We start from the raw sequence: 17,590 nt of genomic DNA on the forward strand, positions 1-17,590 counted from the left end.
TAGCACTGGCTGCTGCAGTAGTAACAGCAGCAGTGTTTTTTGCAGCCTCCAGGCTGCAAATCCCTTTCCCTCGACCAGTTGTTGCTTTAGTTTCTTGAGGGATCCCAGCTCATGCCACACATTGCAGCAAGTGCAAAGTCAGGAATCCATTTTTCTGTTCTCCAAAAAAAAACTTAAACCTTTTGGTGAGGGAACCCCGCTGAGTGGATGTGGTGTCTTGAAGGGAATAAAGAAATGCAAAAAGGGCAGTTTTAAGTTAGGCTAAGAGCAAGAGAGGGTAGACCCATGCTAATTGCATGCAATACAGCTCCAGGAAATAAATAAAAATAAAATTACAGCACCACAGAATCACTTAGGTTAGAAAAGACCTCTGAGATCATAGCACCCAGCCTTTGACTGATCACCACCATGTTAACTAGACCATGGCACTGAGGGCCATGTTCAGTCATTTTTTGAACACCTGATGTCCAGCCTGAATCTCCCCTGGCAGCCTGAGGCCATGGCTGGGAGCTGGCTGGGAAATAGACCCACCCCCAGCACCTCATATCTTTCTTGTAGTGAAAGGCTCAGAACTGGACACAAGATTCAAGGTGGGGCCTCACCAGTGCTGAAAACGGGGAAAATCACTGCTCTGCTGGCCACACTATTGCTGATCCAGGCCAAGATGCCGTTGTCCTTCTCGGCCACCTGGGCACAGCTGGCTCATGTTCAGCTGCTGTTGACCAGCACCCCCAGGTCCTTTTCCCCTGGGCAGCTTTGGAGCCACTCTGCCCCAGCCTGTGGCACTGCCTGGGGTGGTTGTGACCCAAGGGCAGGACCCAGTGCTTGGCCTTGTTGAATCTCACACAATTGGCCTCAGCCCATTGATCCAGCCTGTCCAGATCCCTCTGCAGAGCCTTCCTGCCCTCCAGCAGAACAACACCCCCACCCAACTTGGTGTCATCCGGAAATTTACTGAGGGCACACTCGATCCCCACATCCAGATCATCGATAAAGATATTGAACAGGAGTGGAGACTGGATCCAACACTGAGCCCTGGGGAACACCACTGGTGACCAGAGGCCAAATGGATGCATTCACCTGCACCTCTGGACTTGGCCATCCTGCCAGTTCTTAACCCAGCAAAGAGTCCACCTGTCCAGCTTTTCCAGGAGAGTGCTGTGGGAGACAGTATCAAAGGTTTTCCTGAGGTCCAAGTAAACAACATTCACAGCTTTTCCTCATCCACTAGACCGATCCCCTGGTCATAAAAGGAGATTAGGTTGGTCAGGCAGGACTTGCCTCTCCTAAACCTGTTCTGGCCGGTTCTGATCCCTTGGTTGTCTTGTGTGGGCCTTGTGATTGCACCCAAGACAATCTGTTCCATAACCTTGCTGAGCACCAAGGTCAGACTGGCAGGCCTGTATTTCCCAGATCCTTCTTCTCGTCCTTCTTGTGGACCACCAAAATGGTGCTTGTTTTCTCTGAACAGACTTGCAGAATAACTGGAAGTATGCAAATCTTCAACAGAAGTGTTTTTCTTGTTAATTAGGCAGGTTAGATGTAGGAATCAGGTATTCAGACTGTGGACTGTCACAGAAAAACAGGAAGCTGCTGCATAATTTTTCTAGCATTAGCACTGGTGAAACATTCTTTTTCTGAATCCTGTGAGTTTGTCAAAACCAATTTCCTGTGTTGATGTTGGGGTGAGGAAATAACCAGCCTGGAAGCTACAGAAAAATAAGGAAATTTTAAAAAGCGTAGACTTTTTATTTACCTGAAGTGACAGATATTGTCTGAAATGTGAAAAGAAATGTGGGGCAAAAAAAAAAAGTACTTTGCTATATTTTTTTTCTGTCCTCTGCATTTTCTCACTGTCTATTTATATATTCTGGAAAAAGTATGTCTAGTAAATAATTTTCTAAGATTTTTCTTCTGTCACTTCTTTTCCAGCCCCACTGTACAGAGTATGTTGTTTGTGTGCCACGTTGCATCTCAGAGTCACTGTACTGGTTGAGATCAAGGATGCATCCAGACAAGTATCTTGATTCCCTAGGTTCATTACACCCAGGTCCAGAAACTCAGGTTTTGTGTCTAGGTTCAACTTGTGTCTAGGTTCAACTAAACACCACCACATGGATTATAGAAAGTTAGAGCTAGCAGATGAAAGGCAACACCAGGGTAACAGGACTAATATTGCAGGACTGCTTCTGAGATGGGGTGAATCACCCGCTGTCTCCCTCCATGCAGAGAGAGACAGGCACCTAAAATAAAGAGAGATTAACCCAGGCCCTGGTAATGCCTCATGAGGATGCTGAACAAGAGGTTATAAGAATTAAAAAAACTTGAAGCAACCTCTTTTGAAGCTGTAATTTTTGAAACCCTCTCAGTTTCATCCTGTGCGGAATCTGTACTTGGAGTTGGCTCTGCATTTGACATGTTAATTCTTCTGGGACTTTCTCTAGTTTCTTAACGTGTGAACCTTTGGCAGCCCCACCTTCTGCTACCAATGGTTTCAGCCCTCAATTTGGTACTACACAAAAAGGAGCTTCCTTTGTTTTCAGTTGTGCCCTCTGATAAGCTCCCTCCTACCTTCCTGCTGTAGTAACTGTTGGCTCACTGTGGCTGCTTTTCTGGTTGCCGTGCAGAGCTCCAGCAATGGAAGAAGCTTTTCATTGTCTTTAGGTGAAGTCCACTCTTGTGTAGTTGGCAAGGTCAAATATGAACCACAAACTAAGTGCCTCATTCTGTGTTCTGAGGGCAGTCTTGAACACCTCCAGCTGCACTTTTTTGGCTGAGTCCTTTGCCTGCCAGTTGTGTTCTCCTGGCAAAGGGTGAGCAAGATGGGTTTCATCCTCTTTGTACCTCCATGCAAAGTATTGCCTGGCAGAGCTGGGCAAAGATCTGCCACTACTCTAAGAGCAGGCAGGACCCCCTTCCCCAGGCCTCGATGGAAAATTCCTGAGGGGAAGATTTTGTGTGAGCTTTTTTCCAACATGTTGCTGTTTTTATTCAGACCACTGCATTTTTTTCAATTGCTTAACTTCTGAGCAGTGAACTTGAGCCTCATCGTATGTGGGTTTGGAGGAGATCTGGTGAGCATCAACATACAAACACCTGTCCTTTCCTTCCTCTCCTAGGATTTTAGATAATGGGCTGTGTGCAATGTAAGGATAAAGAGGCAACAAAACTGACTGATGAGAGGGATGGCAGTTTAACTCAAAGCTCAGGCTACCGCTATGGGACAGATCCTACTCCGCAGCACTATCCTAGCTTTGGTGTGACTTCAATCCCAAACTACAACAACTTCCATGCCACAGGAGGCCAAGGACTGACTGTGTTTGGTGGAGTCAACTCCTCCTCTCATACAGGGACGCTGCGTACAAGAGGAGGAACAGGTGAGTTTGAAAGTCTTATTTTAGTTCTCGTACTGTCAATCATGCGTCTACAGCAGAGGCCTGACTGTCTCAGCATGTTGCTTTTGGGAAGAGTTGTTTCATTAAATAGTGCAAAGAATTGAAGTAGGGTGGAGCTGGGTCTTAACCCCTACCTTTGCTCACTTGCAGGTTCACTTGGGGATGAGAAATTATGTATACATGCAAACTTGGCTAACTGCCTCTTCCCTCTACCAGGGAATGGAAAGTGTGGGCTGAGCCACCTCAAGTAGTTGAATACTTGGCATGGCTATGTCTAAACTTTCTCTTCAACCTCTTGGCCTGTTTGGGAATGAAGGAGGTGGAGTGCCCACTGGCTGCATAAGACCAGAGAGATGAGAATTGTTCAGAAAGTAGGAGGGTTCAGTTTGGTTTGCTCCTCAGCAACTGGAGCAGCTTACCTGTGGCTTAGCTACATCATCTCTTGAGGTTCCTTTCTCTCCTGTCTTTTGTGATGGAGTATAATCCACCTGTCTTTTTCTTTAGGTGTAACTCTTTTTGTGGCGCTTTATGACTATGAAGCAAGAACAGAAGATGACTTAAGTTTTCACAAAGGAGAAAAATTTCAGATACTTAACAGCTCGTAAGTTTTAGGCTTGGGAATCTGCTTTTTAATAGTTTCAAACTCGTAATGTTTACAGTAATGTTTACTTATGTTATTAATGTTTGCTTATGTTATTCGCCAGATCCGATGTTGGATATTGAGGTGTGGAGGGGGTTTACTCTATGCTTACTTGTCCTTGCATTTAGTGCACTTTTGCAAAGTGCTCTATTGTTGGGGAAAAAATCTTCAACCACATGCAGCTTTACTTAAAAAAATGTGTTAGATTGTGTGGTTTACTTATATTTTACAGTAACCCCACATTTGGAACTGAGACTACCAGCTCTGTACTTTACCAGTAGCGACAGAGGTTCTGCAAGGCATGTACTAACACTTTTTCCAATCTGCTGCAAGTATTCCTACACAGAAATGAGCTAAAAACTGATTCACAAAAGAGTAGTTATCCAGACTCACATGCCAAGTTTAAAAGCATTTTTGTCCTTTTAAAGGTAGGTGATGCAGTCAGAACATGGTAGGAAGTTCTTTTGCCATTGTACTGTTGCATCTGACATGAAAACCACATTTCCATCCTGGAAATCATCCACTTAAAATTAATTTTATCAACTGCCCATAGAAAAAAATCCCTTAGCGATTTAAAAATAACTTCTAAAACTCACTGTGCTACTGACCTATATCTGAACATCTTGTAATTCTTGGCTAAGAACATAAAGTGGCAGGCTCTGTGTTATGTTCACTACTGCTATCATGTAGAGGTAAAAATGGGTTAACAACCAAGCATGTCACTTTCTTAAGGTTTTGTGATACTGGTCTTCTCTTTTTTTCTTACAATATGTGACAGTGAGGCAAATTCACCCCTGGTGCAACTCCTGTTAATTTTAATATAGCAACTGCAGGGTTGGAATTGGCTCAACACGCATTGAAGTTTAAAAAAAAAATCAGGTAATTCTGTGGAATATTTCATGAAGCTAAAGAGCTTTGATGTAGATGAAAGCACAGAAACTTCAGTTATGACTTGTGGAGGGAACAGCAGTTTAAAACCTTTCTGCTTCTAAATTAGCAATTGGAAACGAACCCTTTTTTATGATCCATTTTTGTTCACATTGCCTTGTGCTTTCCTTACCTTGCACAAACTATGCCATAACTTGGAACAAGAGGTTCCACACATTATAAACACCTTGTACATGCCAGTTGGTGAAATCTGGAGGTGCTCACCAGGACTTGAAGAGCAATCATCCTTCGAGTTGGTGAGACAGAGAGATTCCCCTTCATGTCGGCAGCTGCAGTACATGCATTTTGATGCAGGTAATTGCTGCCTGGAAGAAGGTTTTCTAACAAAGGAAAAAAATCCAAGCATCCATTGATTTTCCTGTAGGATTACAGAAGCTCAGTTCCCATCATAGTCAGGTCTATTTGCTTGTAAACATGGACCTAACCACACCCCTGGAGTAATGACAGCCAGAATGGGAATCTCCAGAAAGCTGCTTTTCTGTGAGAATGCTTCCTCTCTCCACTTACATCAGGAATTACATGAAATAAGCCCATTTTTAAAGCACCTGCCAGTGCTGCTTGCAAATAGAAAGCATATATGTGGTTTGTCTGGGATTTTTGAATTTTTCTTCAGCTCTCAACAAATGAAATTTGGTTTGTGCTTTGGAGTAAACATTCAGCGCAATACCTGAAATGACATACAGGGGGTATCCCTGTGATTTGAATTCGGAAATTTTACTAAAGGCAGTCTGGGGCAAAGAGGTAGCTGTAGAGTGGAGTGGTTCAGAGCACAGCCTGACTTTGGGGCTTTGAAACACTGGGCCATCCCCAGCATTCCCTCCAACACACCCTGCCTGGCCCCATTGACTAGCTGCCTCCTACCTCAGCTGCAGGTTTAAAATTAAGAGCTGTGAAAAACGCCTGCATTCCTCCTCCTTTCTGGCAGTGCTTTGAGAGATGTAAGCTTCTCTGTCAAAGCAGAGGGGGTTGTTCCTGGTGTTGTGATCATCTACGGGACTGCTTTTTTCCTCCCTAGATATGACAAAATACCTCCATCTAGTGGACTCTCTGCACTGTAAGGAGAAGAAATGGAATGGTACAATTTATCAAGCTCAGTATGGCGTAATGCCTCAAATATTCTACAGCAGCATATGGGGGAAGGGTTAGCACTTCAGCCGGTAATATTAGAGACACAAACAAAAAGGGTCATTTGCCTGACATGCTGATGCACACAGGGTATATTAAAATAGTGTCAACTGCCAGTCTCTACAGAAACTGTCTGCTCTTCATGTTTCTGGAACTGTAAAATTGGAAGCATCTCCTTTCTGACTAGTCACAGCTGTTTTCTAGTTGTTTTCCGTAGAGTTCATGCTCCTTTAAACTGTTAAATAAAGTGAAGTTGAAATTTTAAAGTGAGAATTCCCCTTGACACAACCTTTCCTTCCGGTAACAGCTTAGACAGTGTGTTTTCTGTAACTGCTTGCTTCCAGAAGAGGCTGAATTCTCTGGCCACATTTGATAATAGTATTTTATTTAGTGAGCAAGTCTCTGGTTTACAGAGAGGAGAACTGAGAAAGAGTTTCTAAACAGAAAAGAGAATGCTTATTAGTAGTGGTAGGAGTTAAACACTGGTGAATCTGGTGCTGAGAATGAAATACAAATTGCTAAATCCCAAATCATTGCATCTTGCAAAAAGCTGAGAAATAAACTTCTCTTAAAGCTGCACATCCTGCAGGAATGCACATTCTCTGAAAGGCAGCACCATGTCCCACTCTGTGCACCAGTGTAAGACAAAAATTCATGCTGAGCCTACAGAATGCTGCCTTAAGATGGTCCTGCATGAGCCTCTTCACATTTAAATGTTGTAGAAGAAGAGGGGTTTTTACGTATTTGAAAATGCAGCCTAGTCCTTTGCTACTTCAGCTACCTCCTCCAGGTGGCCAGCAGAGGGAATCTGGACAATGAAGTGTGAGCCGTAAGGGCCATCTAAAATGCCATGTTGATAGATGGCTTTTTGATATCTTTGGGTTTCAGATTAATTATGCTCATAGAAGTTTAAAATTAGCAGTGAATGTGACATTGTGTTGTGGTTTAACCTCAGAGAGCAACTCAGCCCCACACTGCCACTCACTCACTTCTCCTGTGGTTGGATCAGGGAGAGAATCAGACAGGTAAAAGTGAGAAAGCTCATGGGTTGAGATAAAGGCAGTTTAACAGGTAAAGCAAAAGTCATGCACAGAAGCCAAGCAAAACAAGGAATTCATTCACAGCTTCCCATGGGCAGGCAGGTGTTCAGCCATCCCTGGGAAAGCAGGGTTCCATCATGCCTTACTGTGACTTGGGAAGGCAAACGCCATCACGCCAAACCCCTTTTTATCTTCTTCTTCCCCAGCTTTACATGCTGAGCATGATGCCATATGTTCTGGAATACCCCTGTGGTCAGTTGGAGTCAGCTCTCCCGGCTGTGTCCCCTCGCACACATCCATGCGCACCCCACCCCCTCTCTGGTCGGGTGTGAGGCTGAAAAGGCCTTGACACTGTAGGAATGCTGCTCAGCAGTAATGAAAACATCCCTGCCTTATCAACACTGTTTCCAGCACAAATCCAAAACATAGTCCCATACCAGCTACTTTGAGGAAAATTAACTCCATCCCAGCCAAAACCAGCACACAGCATTCATTTTGGCAATTTTCCTATTAGCTCTCTCAAGGGTCTGTATTAGAATAATTGCTATGGATACAGTTTTCAATATCCTAGTCCAAATCCAGCCCTCACCAAACCCGATTACACTGGGCTGTTCTGCCTCTTCATGCCATTATGCTACGTCTGGAAGGCTACAGTACTAATCACTGCTGCAATAATTATAGGTGTAAAGATATACGTGTATTATTTGGGTTTAGATGCAGACAGCTCTCTCAGAAGCCCGCCAGTGATAAAGAGATGAGCTGCTGTGGCTTCTTACAGCTGTGCAGTTTTGGGTGCTGTTAATGAAGTCAGATCATTGTCTTTACAGCTGTGTCTTGCTCTCACTTCTCCTCCTCACCTCTGTTTCCCCAGGGAAGGAGACTGGTGGGAGGCTCGTTCCTTGACAACAGGCGAAACTGGTTACATTCCCAGTAATTATGTGGCTCCAGTCGATTCCATCCAAGCAGAGGAGTATGTTTTCTTTTTTTTGTTCTAAAGACCCATTAGTGCTGTATTAGAAGGAGGTGTGAGGAGTTGGTTTTGATTGATTGCAGCGATTTTTCAAATGACTTACATTATATTTATTTCAGTTCTTAACTGCACTGATAAATAATTAGGTAATTAGTAACAAAAGGAGCACAAGCTCAGTGCTTTTTCAATGTCAAAACAAAGGAAGAAAACCTAAAGGAACACAGGTCTGCTTCCTTTTTTCAAGTGTCAGCTAATTTCAAGCTTTAACCAAAAGGTGCCCTTGCTTTTCCTGAACCAACTTGTAAAAATATTTTGAGTCAATTAGTGTGCAAACTGTCCATTAGAGAGGGCACATTGTATCAACAAATACAAGTCCTAGGACAGGTAGGATGCCCACAATGCATACACAAGGCTGCCTGATGAGGACCTATGTGTGCAAAGAAAAGGAGTGATGTGTGTATTCACATTATTTCCAATATAAAGGATACAGTGGAGGAGCTTATAGAGCTGAGCAGGTACTACTAGAGTTTGTACTTCATGTGGTCCTTGGCTGATTGTGAAACAATACAAAAACATTGCTGCAGGAAGGAAAAAAGGCTGTAACTCTGAAAGCCTCGTATAGAACCACAGAGAGGTTGAATCTTGTCCTGCTACTGAGGTTTTATAGCCGTGCTGCAACAAAAATACTGAGTACTAGTAAATCACTATGTAAGTCAAATATGTAGTTTATAGCAGCATCTGTAAAAATACTGCTCTTAGGCAGAGACACAGTTCTCTGCTCTCTTTCTTGTGTATACCCTCCACCCACCACGTCTTGGTCTCTGTTTGTCCAAGTCTGGCCTTTGTTGTAGGACACCAAGCATTCTCAGCACCTACTGATTACGGGCTGAATGCAAAGAGCTACTGCCCAACACAAGGAACATCTACTACATGGTTTGTCTTGTTGGCTTTGCAGCATGATGAAAGAGACACAGTATGACAAAAATGGTCGACTGTATCTGAGTAACCACAGTTTCCACACAAAATCCTCTCCATGTCTGGGCTTTGTGACACTACTTAGTAATGCTGTGTAGCATTTGTCTCACTATTTTTGATGTTTCCCTAAGGTGGTACTTTGGCAAGCTTGGCCGAAAAGATGCTGAGAGGCAGCTGCTGTCGTTTGGAAACCCCAGAGGTACCTTCCTGATCCGGGAAAGCGAAACTACCAAAGGTAGGTTGGGCAAAGGTATTCTGACTAGGAATGAGAAGATAGTATGGAAAAAATTGTGCTAAGTGTGTGAAATACTGTTTTCAGTGGTATGAAGGTAGAGATAAGTGTCATTTTGCATATATTTGTGTTAGGGAATTGGTTGTCTGGATATCCTAGGTCATAGGGTGAGGGTTCAAAGTAGAGAACAACCAAAGTACAACTCATGCTCAACCCATGGTATCTCTAGTGCAAGCTGCATGGTGTGATCCTTTGAAATGCTCAATCCTTAGGGGGAACAAAAAAAAGGAGAAAAAAAAAATATGCAGTAGTTTTAAATTCACATATTAACAGGGGAAAGATTTGAATATACTTCTAATTAATATATTCATAAAGTATTCAACTGTATCCATTCTGTTGAAGTCAAGTGGAAGGATGTATTCTCCTCCTTCCCTCTAAAAATATTGGAGGAGTTCCAGTTTTCTTGGCGGGTGCTATTTTTGCTTTTACGTTTTGCTCACAGGGCCTGTCAAAATCTTCTTCAGAAGCTTCACATGTATGAAAAGATCTTTCTAACTCATACAACTATTGAGCAGAAAACCTGCAACTAAGTAAAAACAAACCTGGCCATTTCTTAATTACCCAACAATCCAAAACAAAAGCTGTGGGAGGCATAAGTCACTAGAATTAATTCCATATAAGTTCTGTAGTCTAATGATGGTTCACGTAATTAAAGCACTGACTTGTCAGTGCTTTGATCAGAGCACACTATCATCTAGGCTCAGCATGCAAAATGGCTGGAGTCATGGCTAGTGAAGGGGCTTGAAGAAGAGAAGCAGTACTTCCACTCTTTTCTCCCTGACCTATCTTCAGATGCTGCATTCAATCATCTAAAATTGTAGGTTTTGCACTTTTACCTCCTGCAGTAACTGGATTCTTCCTTTGCTGCCTATAACTCTGAAGGCTGTTTTTGATACAAAATCTGAATAGACTTGCTGTTTTTTCAGGCAGACAATTTCTTGTCACCCCACAGCTTCATCGTGCTTCCTGTAGTAGTGAGGCTCTCTCACCAGGAGCAAGACAGGCTCTAACTTGCTCTTTTCTGCAAATAGGCTCCACCTGTTTTTTTTTTCACCAACAGTTGCTGTGATGTGTGTGAGGAGCAGGACTTCATCCCACTATGTGCCAAGTTTAAAAACTCACTCATATGCAGCCATGGATCCTAAAAACAAACACAACACTGTTTCTCTAAACCACACTATCAGTTTAGTCTGGTTTCCCCGGTTTTATACAGTGATAGGGGATCTGTTTTGCAGCACTGTTTACTTAGCTAAGTCAGCTTAAATTAGAAATTTTTCTAATTTCTTGTGAGACACAAAAGCATTGGGGAAATGTAGTAATCCAACATGGGTGGACTTAGAGCAGCAAGTTTAATTTCTCTGCCTTCGAACTTAAGGCTTTCTACATCTTCAAGCAGAGTTTGCATCAGAGCTACAGGGAAAAAACAAATGTGCATTTTTTTTGTAAAAAATGTCTGTTTCCCTTCTTATCCTTATGGTGTTTGAGTATGTTGTTAGAGGAAAACAGAGAGCTTGTTCAAGAGAGAAAAAAATCGACTGGGTGGGTTTAAATGGTATGTTCTGCCATAAGTCTTCTCAGAATGACTTACCCCAACTAGTCATGGGCTTGAAGCAGGAATTGTTTTGTGACCTAGAATTGTCCCTTCTGCTTTAAATAATAACAATAATAAAATTAATCAGGATCATATTAGAAGTATCATCATGGAGGATTTCAACATTAATTTAACCTCTCTTGATCATGGTTGCCTTCTCTTCTTACTTTCAAAATAAATCATGTGGAGCTGGCTTTTCATTTTTTCAATGCCTGACTACCCAAGTACTTCATCAGCTCTTGTCTGTATAATCCTTCACCTGGTTTCAATCTCCACCTTTCAAGACTGTCTGGTTTTAGTTGTTTGGCTTTTTTAAAAAAAATCATTAGTGTGATATATTGTAATGTTGGTTTTCTATACCAAATTTTTATTATTTGTATCTCTTATATTTCAATTTATCATCAGATGATAATGAATAGTATAGATAACCAACAGCCTAAATAAATGAATAATGAAATCCATCTTGGTTCTTGTTTATGTACAGATTTGAACTAAAGCTCCAGTCCTGCAACTTGATCTGAGGTCAGAGGGGGTCCACAGAGGGCCACCCACACAGCTCCAATTGCAGACCTGGAGCCACAGATTGTTTACATTTTCCAAAAGAATCTAAAATAGTGACCAGATAGGCAGGGAGCGTGACTAAAGAAAATACAGCTGCTGCCAGTGGATCAAAACTCAAAAATGCAGAGGTGGAGAAGACTGCCTGGAAAATTCCGAAAGGAGGCTGACAAGTACAGCCCAGAGTGGTGGTACAAAGCACGCACGAGATGTGCTTGCAAATCACCAAAAAGCTTTGAACTCCTAGTTGAGAGAGATGTACTGTACTGACTCAGGGGGAGAACCTCTTCAGAAAACTGTCCTAAACAAATGGTATTTTTCTACACTTAGAAATCATAGATTCACAGCAAGGCTTGGGTTGGAAGGGACCTTAAAGATCATCTAGTTCCAATCCCACCAAAATAAATATATAACAGTAAAAAAAAAAAAAAAAATAGAAAAGAGAGAGACATAAAACAACTTGACACTCCTTTAAGGGTGTCTCCCATTCAAATAAACCAGAATCATCTGTTTAAGTGCTGGCTCTTTTCCTCCTATATAGGGGACGAACAACAGGGAATTTGAGAAGTCCTTGGAGTCACGGTGGAGACATTTTGCTCACTGCAGCTCCCTCGGGGATGAGCCCCACCAGTGCAACCTGTTGCTGGTTAATGTGGTCAGGGAGGCTTCTTCCTGAGCATACATCCAAGAAAGACACCTCACACTGGGACCACCTGTCATGTGCAAAACTGTGACTGGTGCTTTTCCTTTCCTGCCCTTATAGCTGACATGGTTACCAGTGAAAGCAGCAGAGGCTCCAGAAAGAGGACCTTCCTGAGATCTCTGCAGCTGCCAGTTACCTCTTCTCCTTTTAATGCCTAAATTCCCTTGAGTATACACAGTATTTGTCTGAGCCATGAGTGAAGACTTGTTTTCTTCTCTCTCTTTGAAATGGGCCATGGTTTTGTTCAGATGCTGCGTTATGCTGTAAAAAAGTGGCTCTGCTTTTGGCACTGTAGAACACCAACACGTGTGTCACTGGCTGTAAAATAGGACTGTCTTCCAAAGTAAGGCACCTGAACGTGCAGGTCTCCACGTAGGTGGCTGAGCTTTTTTCCCCACAGTCAGCAGGAAGCCGGGGCTCTGTTCAGCTGCCTGTGATGCAGACACAAGTGCCCACACTGGTATTACACCACAGTGCCATGACACTCATGGAAACTGGGCTGGGATTCAGCTGCCCTCAGAGCACCAGAGGCTTATGTATGGGCATATAAATCAAGCCCCCAGCCCACCTGCAGACTGCCACCACTGCACCTAAAACTAAATTCAGCCTATCAGCTGAGGTTCCTTTACCTGAGTATCCAGAGCCATTTGAAATGCCTGCAGGGCATCCACATGGCTGGAAGAATGTGACAGCCTGTGGGAGAACTGCCAAGCAGCATGTCCTGAGGCATCTCACATGGCACTTAATCCATGTGCTTGGGCATCTGAATCCCACTAGTAAGCTCTAAAGCCCCACATGGATTTGGGAAGTTAAACATGAAGTTCTTGTGGATCTCCTGGTGCTCAGTCTTGGTGTAGTATTACCTTCCAAAGACTGTGGCATAACAAGGTATGCTTATTTGGTTGGTTAATGTTTATAAAGAAGTTTGGCATCTGTCCAAGTAACAACACTACCCACATATAAAGCCATTATCTCCAGAGCTTCCTATGAAAATCTTGATATTTACCACCCACTGGCATTTACATGAAGTGTAGTATTTGCAGTGTAACCTGACACTTAGAATAGGAAAAGTCAGTTTAACAGCCTGGAGCAGTAAATGTTAAAGTGTGAGTTTTCATTTACACAGAAGTCCCAGTTTCTTTCTAGAACATTGTGAAAGGGACATGGTGTGAACATCCCAGGATTTCTCTGACACTTATCTCATTGTGTTAGATTAATTTGTTCCTTTGCAGGACACAGTGAGCTTTTTGGAAGGAATTTCTCTTTCACTTTGTAACAACTGACCAGGAAACCAAAGTCGTTGTGACTAAAAGCTAATTACAATTTTATTTCTCCTTTGCTTGGAACAGGTGCCTATTCCCTGTCTATTCGAGACTGGGATGATATGAAAGGAGATCATGTCAAACATTATAAGATTCGTAAACTTGACAATGGTGGATATTATATCACAACTCGGGCACAATTTGAAACTCTTCAGCAGCTGGTTCAGCATTACTCAGGTAATTTTTCAGATAATACATGGCACTCTGAAGTATTTTAAAACAAAAGTGTTTGCTGCTGAGCTGATGTATGTGTAAGATGCCCTAAAGAGTCATTTGATCTATGACTCTTGCTTGTTGTAATGCATCTTCTGTTATCCCTTTCCCATTGCAGTTATAAATGTCTTTGAATGCCGTTCTCAGGATACAGCAGCAGAGCTTTTAAAACCTAACACTTTACTGAGCTAAAGGTTTTGTCAGCTCTCCCTCTTCTAAGCAAACAGAATTACCGAATTTGACTTGCACATCTCCAAGCATGAATTCCCTGTGAACAAGCAAGTGCTAATATGTGCCATTTTGCAGCACACTCTTGCTAATAAGCAAATAGGAATTTCATTGTGGGATTCAGTCACCTAAAGCAATGGCCAAAAGGTTTGCATATATTACCTGATAAATTACATATATTCTCCCACTGGATTTTTGTTCTATGTGCAAAGTATTAACATTTAAATTATGTTAAATAAATAAGACAGTATGGGTCTTTCTTTATGTACACTATTTGTGTCCACCCACCAAACTTTTTTTTTATTATTCCTGTGAATAAAGTGTGGCATACACTATTCCAAAAGTACATCCTGTTGTCACTGGCAATTGGTGTACAACAAATGCAACTTTAAAGCCCCCCAAACCTCTGCATAGGACAACTGGTTCTTGCACAGAAGACTGCTATGCTTCTCAGCATGGTCATTTTTTTAAGCAGAAATTTCTATTTTTAATTATTTTGCTTATTGGGTTTTTTTTCCCTTTACTTTAGCTTTTCATAATATTAACAGATTTCCCCCAGTGCTTGCTGCTCAAAAACTTTTCATAATTTTTACTTGGGAAATCAACTTCTCTGTGGGTCATTTTTTCTGTATTCTTTGTATTCTGTCTGCTGTATTCTTATGCTATTCATACTAGACATCTGGCTGTCTTCTCCACCCAGTTCCTGATGGGTGTATGCTGCCAGGGAGAATTTCTAGTTGTTTCTGGGGACTCTAGTTCAAGCTAAATGAGGTATAAAAACTCACATATAGGGAAGATAATTTTCAACCCCACTGTACCAGTTGGTACATGTCAAATTTTAGTTACCTCTGGTCAGCTTATTTGGGTGACATATTTCCTATGCACAGATGCAGAAACACATAGATCTGGAAACAGCCATTTCTGTGCAACATGGAGGCATAATCAACAGGATCCAGGCAGGGTAGTTCTAGAGGTATGGTACAGACCAGCACTCCAGAGGTTTCCCCTGCAGTCTCCAGGACCCAGGTGAACACAGGAGCCCTCATTCCTTGCCAGCCCCAGCTGACTCATCCATAAGGACTCCCTCTAACTGCCTGCTCTGCACTCCGAATTCTGGGAGAGCCACAATGTGCAGTTGTGCTAATGAGGTAGAGCTTGCTGTTGCAAGGAGCTTCAGTGCTTACCCACCTTATGATGCTGACACAAACTGTTCACCTGCATAGCAAGAAATTCTGCACAGAAGAATACAGATGATGTTTGAGTCTGCAGTACTATTGCAGTTCCCCACCTTGTTCTGCTCTGCTGCACCTGCTTTAAGATGCAGGTCACTGTGCAGGCTTTATATTGTAGTCTGCTTTGTGCAGCGGGGTATACTCCTCATCAATATGTGTGTATATGTATTTTATATATATAGATACAATTGCTTTTACTCTTGCCAAAATATCTTGTGTGACTTTTGTCACAGTTCAGTCTTCTGTGAAGCTTTGCAAGAGATAATATAATGAACCTGCCCCAAACAATGTAGGACTGCCTGCATATGCTAATGAAGATTTGCTCTACAAAGAATGTCAGAAAAAGTCTTTTGCGTGACACCTACAAAGACACCTTTTCACAGAGCAGAATATAGAAAATGCCTTTTCCCAGGCAAAATGTCCACCAAATGTTCCTGGCTGTGATTTTTCAGAAAAAACAAATTAATCTTCTCCATGTTGCTTTTACTCAGTACAGAAACAATTTGTCTTGTAATTTACAGATTATTTTTAAAAAGCTATCCTGTATCATAGTAAACCAGTTACTCAAGAGGTTATCTTAATGCAGCATTGTGGGAGGAGGGAAATCCTGAGTCTGCAAGAGAAGCCATTGGCGGTCACCTTCCATTTCAGGCTTTGCAGAGACTAAAATATTTCCTGTTCTGTCTCAAATGAATATTCAATGTTCAATTCCTAATCTTCCAGGATGCTTTGTGGTATGCAACTAACAGCTGTTGTGAGTAGCATTGTTTTTATGCTTACTGTATTTGTTTCATGTCACACTTTTTTTTCTTTCCTCTCCTTTGCTGTTGGCTTCACTTCTGGCTCCATCAGAGAGAGCTGCAGGTCTTTGCTGCCGCTTAGTAGTCCCCTGTCATAAAGGAATGCCAAGGCTTACTGATCTGTCTGTCAAAACCAAAGATGTCTGGGAAATTCCACGAGAGTCCCTACAGTTGATCAAGAGACTGGGAAATGGGCAGTTTGGGGAAGTATGGATGGGTATGGAGCAAAATAATTATTCTAAAATAGCTCTCTATGTGGGGATTACAAGATGGAAGGTGAAAATGTAAGACACTGTGACCCATAAGAAAAGAAAATAGCAAAGCTCAAACTGTTAGGAAAAATGTCTTTGGAATCATGTCTTTGACTTTGAAATTCTTTAATCTTCAACTTTCACTATAATTGATGGCAAAAGAAAACTGAAATTCTGTGTTTCCTTGGAAGGTCTTGATTTTGACAAATTACCGCTGTCTTAATAATAAATCAAGGCTCACATAGTAATCTCTTGGCTATACCAAGAAGCCTTTTTCTGCAAGCTAACAAAAGAAGTCCTTACCTTCAGCATCCAAAAACCAGTGTTTGCAAATGAACTTTAATGCAGCACTGAGAGACCCTCACCTTCCATCTTTCTCAATGCATGCATAATTTTGAATTATAAGTGTGTTTTTTTTATTAATTTCCTCTCCTATAGAGAAAGCTGATGGTTTGTGTTTTAACTTAACTGTGATTGCTACGAATAATACTCCACAAACTGTTGGATTGGCTAAAGATGCATGGGAAGTTGCACGTGATTCATTATTTCTGGAACAGAAGCTTGGTCAGGGGTGTTTCGCTGAAGTGTGGCGTGGTAAGGCAGAGAATATATTTTGCTTTGGATGGATCTTTTAAGGCCCTCTTGGCAGAAATAAACATTTCAAGTATAGATCTTAAAGCTAAAAGATAAGAATAGTATGAAATGTTAGTTTATATTGCCTGAAACAGTCAAACCTAAGTACAGTAATCCATGGGGAAGCTTCCTTTCACTTGCACTCAGTGGTATGAGAGGTCAGGGCTTTAAACTTCAGTAATTGCACTGGGTTTATTTGGGTGACTACACAATTGCTAGGTATTAAAACAGGAATGATGCTACACCTGTAAGGCAGAATGGCTAACCAGAAATTAATCTGGTAAGTAGACATTTTTCTTTCCTCGTGTGTTGTAACACTGATGGAATCAGACCCTGAAAATGTTTCCATCCACTCTCCCAGTTTAAAAAAAATGGCAAATATTAGCAAGCTGATATTGTCGAGCTAGCTTTCCTATGCATCCACTTCCTCAAGTCTGTTTTGAAATTAGTATCTGCAGCAGAACGTGGTATAGACACCAGGGACAACAGAGGCGAAACTTGCTGGGCCCAGCTGAACCCCCACTTTGAAGTCGAGAAATACTGACCTTTTCCAAATCCGTTGACATTGTTTTCTGCACACCAGCCAGCTTAACTTACCCATCATGGGCCCCATTCTTTTAATGAGTATAAAACAATAGCAATTTGCAATTTACATAAATCTTAGTATGGCCATA

The 17,590-nt window shown here is 41.9% G+C and overlaps 1 protein-coding gene across 4 annotated transcripts in view; it reads left to right on the top strand.

Moving 5' to 3' along the window:
* The window catches only part of FYN (FYN proto-oncogene, Src family tyrosine kinase), a 137,751-nt gene that overhangs the window by 95,327 nt on the left and 24,834 nt on the right, over positions 1-17,590 (top strand). For 3 of the 4 annotated variants that reach the window (XM_069010963.1, XM_069010965.1, XM_069010964.1), the window contains 6 exons: positions 3,120-3,377; positions 3,900-3,996; positions 8,020-8,118; positions 9,225-9,328; positions 13,587-13,736; positions 16,085-16,249. In XM_069010963.1, coding sequence (XP_068867064.1) covers positions 3,131-3,377; positions 3,900-3,996; positions 8,020-8,118; positions 9,225-9,328; positions 13,587-13,736; positions 16,085-16,249 — 862 coding nt within the window. In that variant the 5' untranslated portion in view covers positions 3,120-3,130. Of the gene's footprint in view, positions 1-3,119; positions 3,378-3,899; positions 3,997-8,019; positions 8,119-9,224; positions 9,329-13,586; positions 13,737-16,084; positions 16,250-16,721; positions 16,878-17,590 lie in introns of all 4 variants that reach the window. The other variant, XM_069010966.1, reaches the window with a different exon arrangement.

Source organism: Aphelocoma coerulescens, chromosome 3, assembly GCF_041296385.1.
Source record: "Aphelocoma coerulescens isolate FSJ_1873_10779 chromosome 3, UR_Acoe_1.0, whole genome shotgun sequence".
In the NCBI taxonomy this organism is placed as follows: domain Eukaryota; kingdom Metazoa; phylum Chordata; class Aves; order Passeriformes; family Corvidae; genus Aphelocoma; species Aphelocoma coerulescens.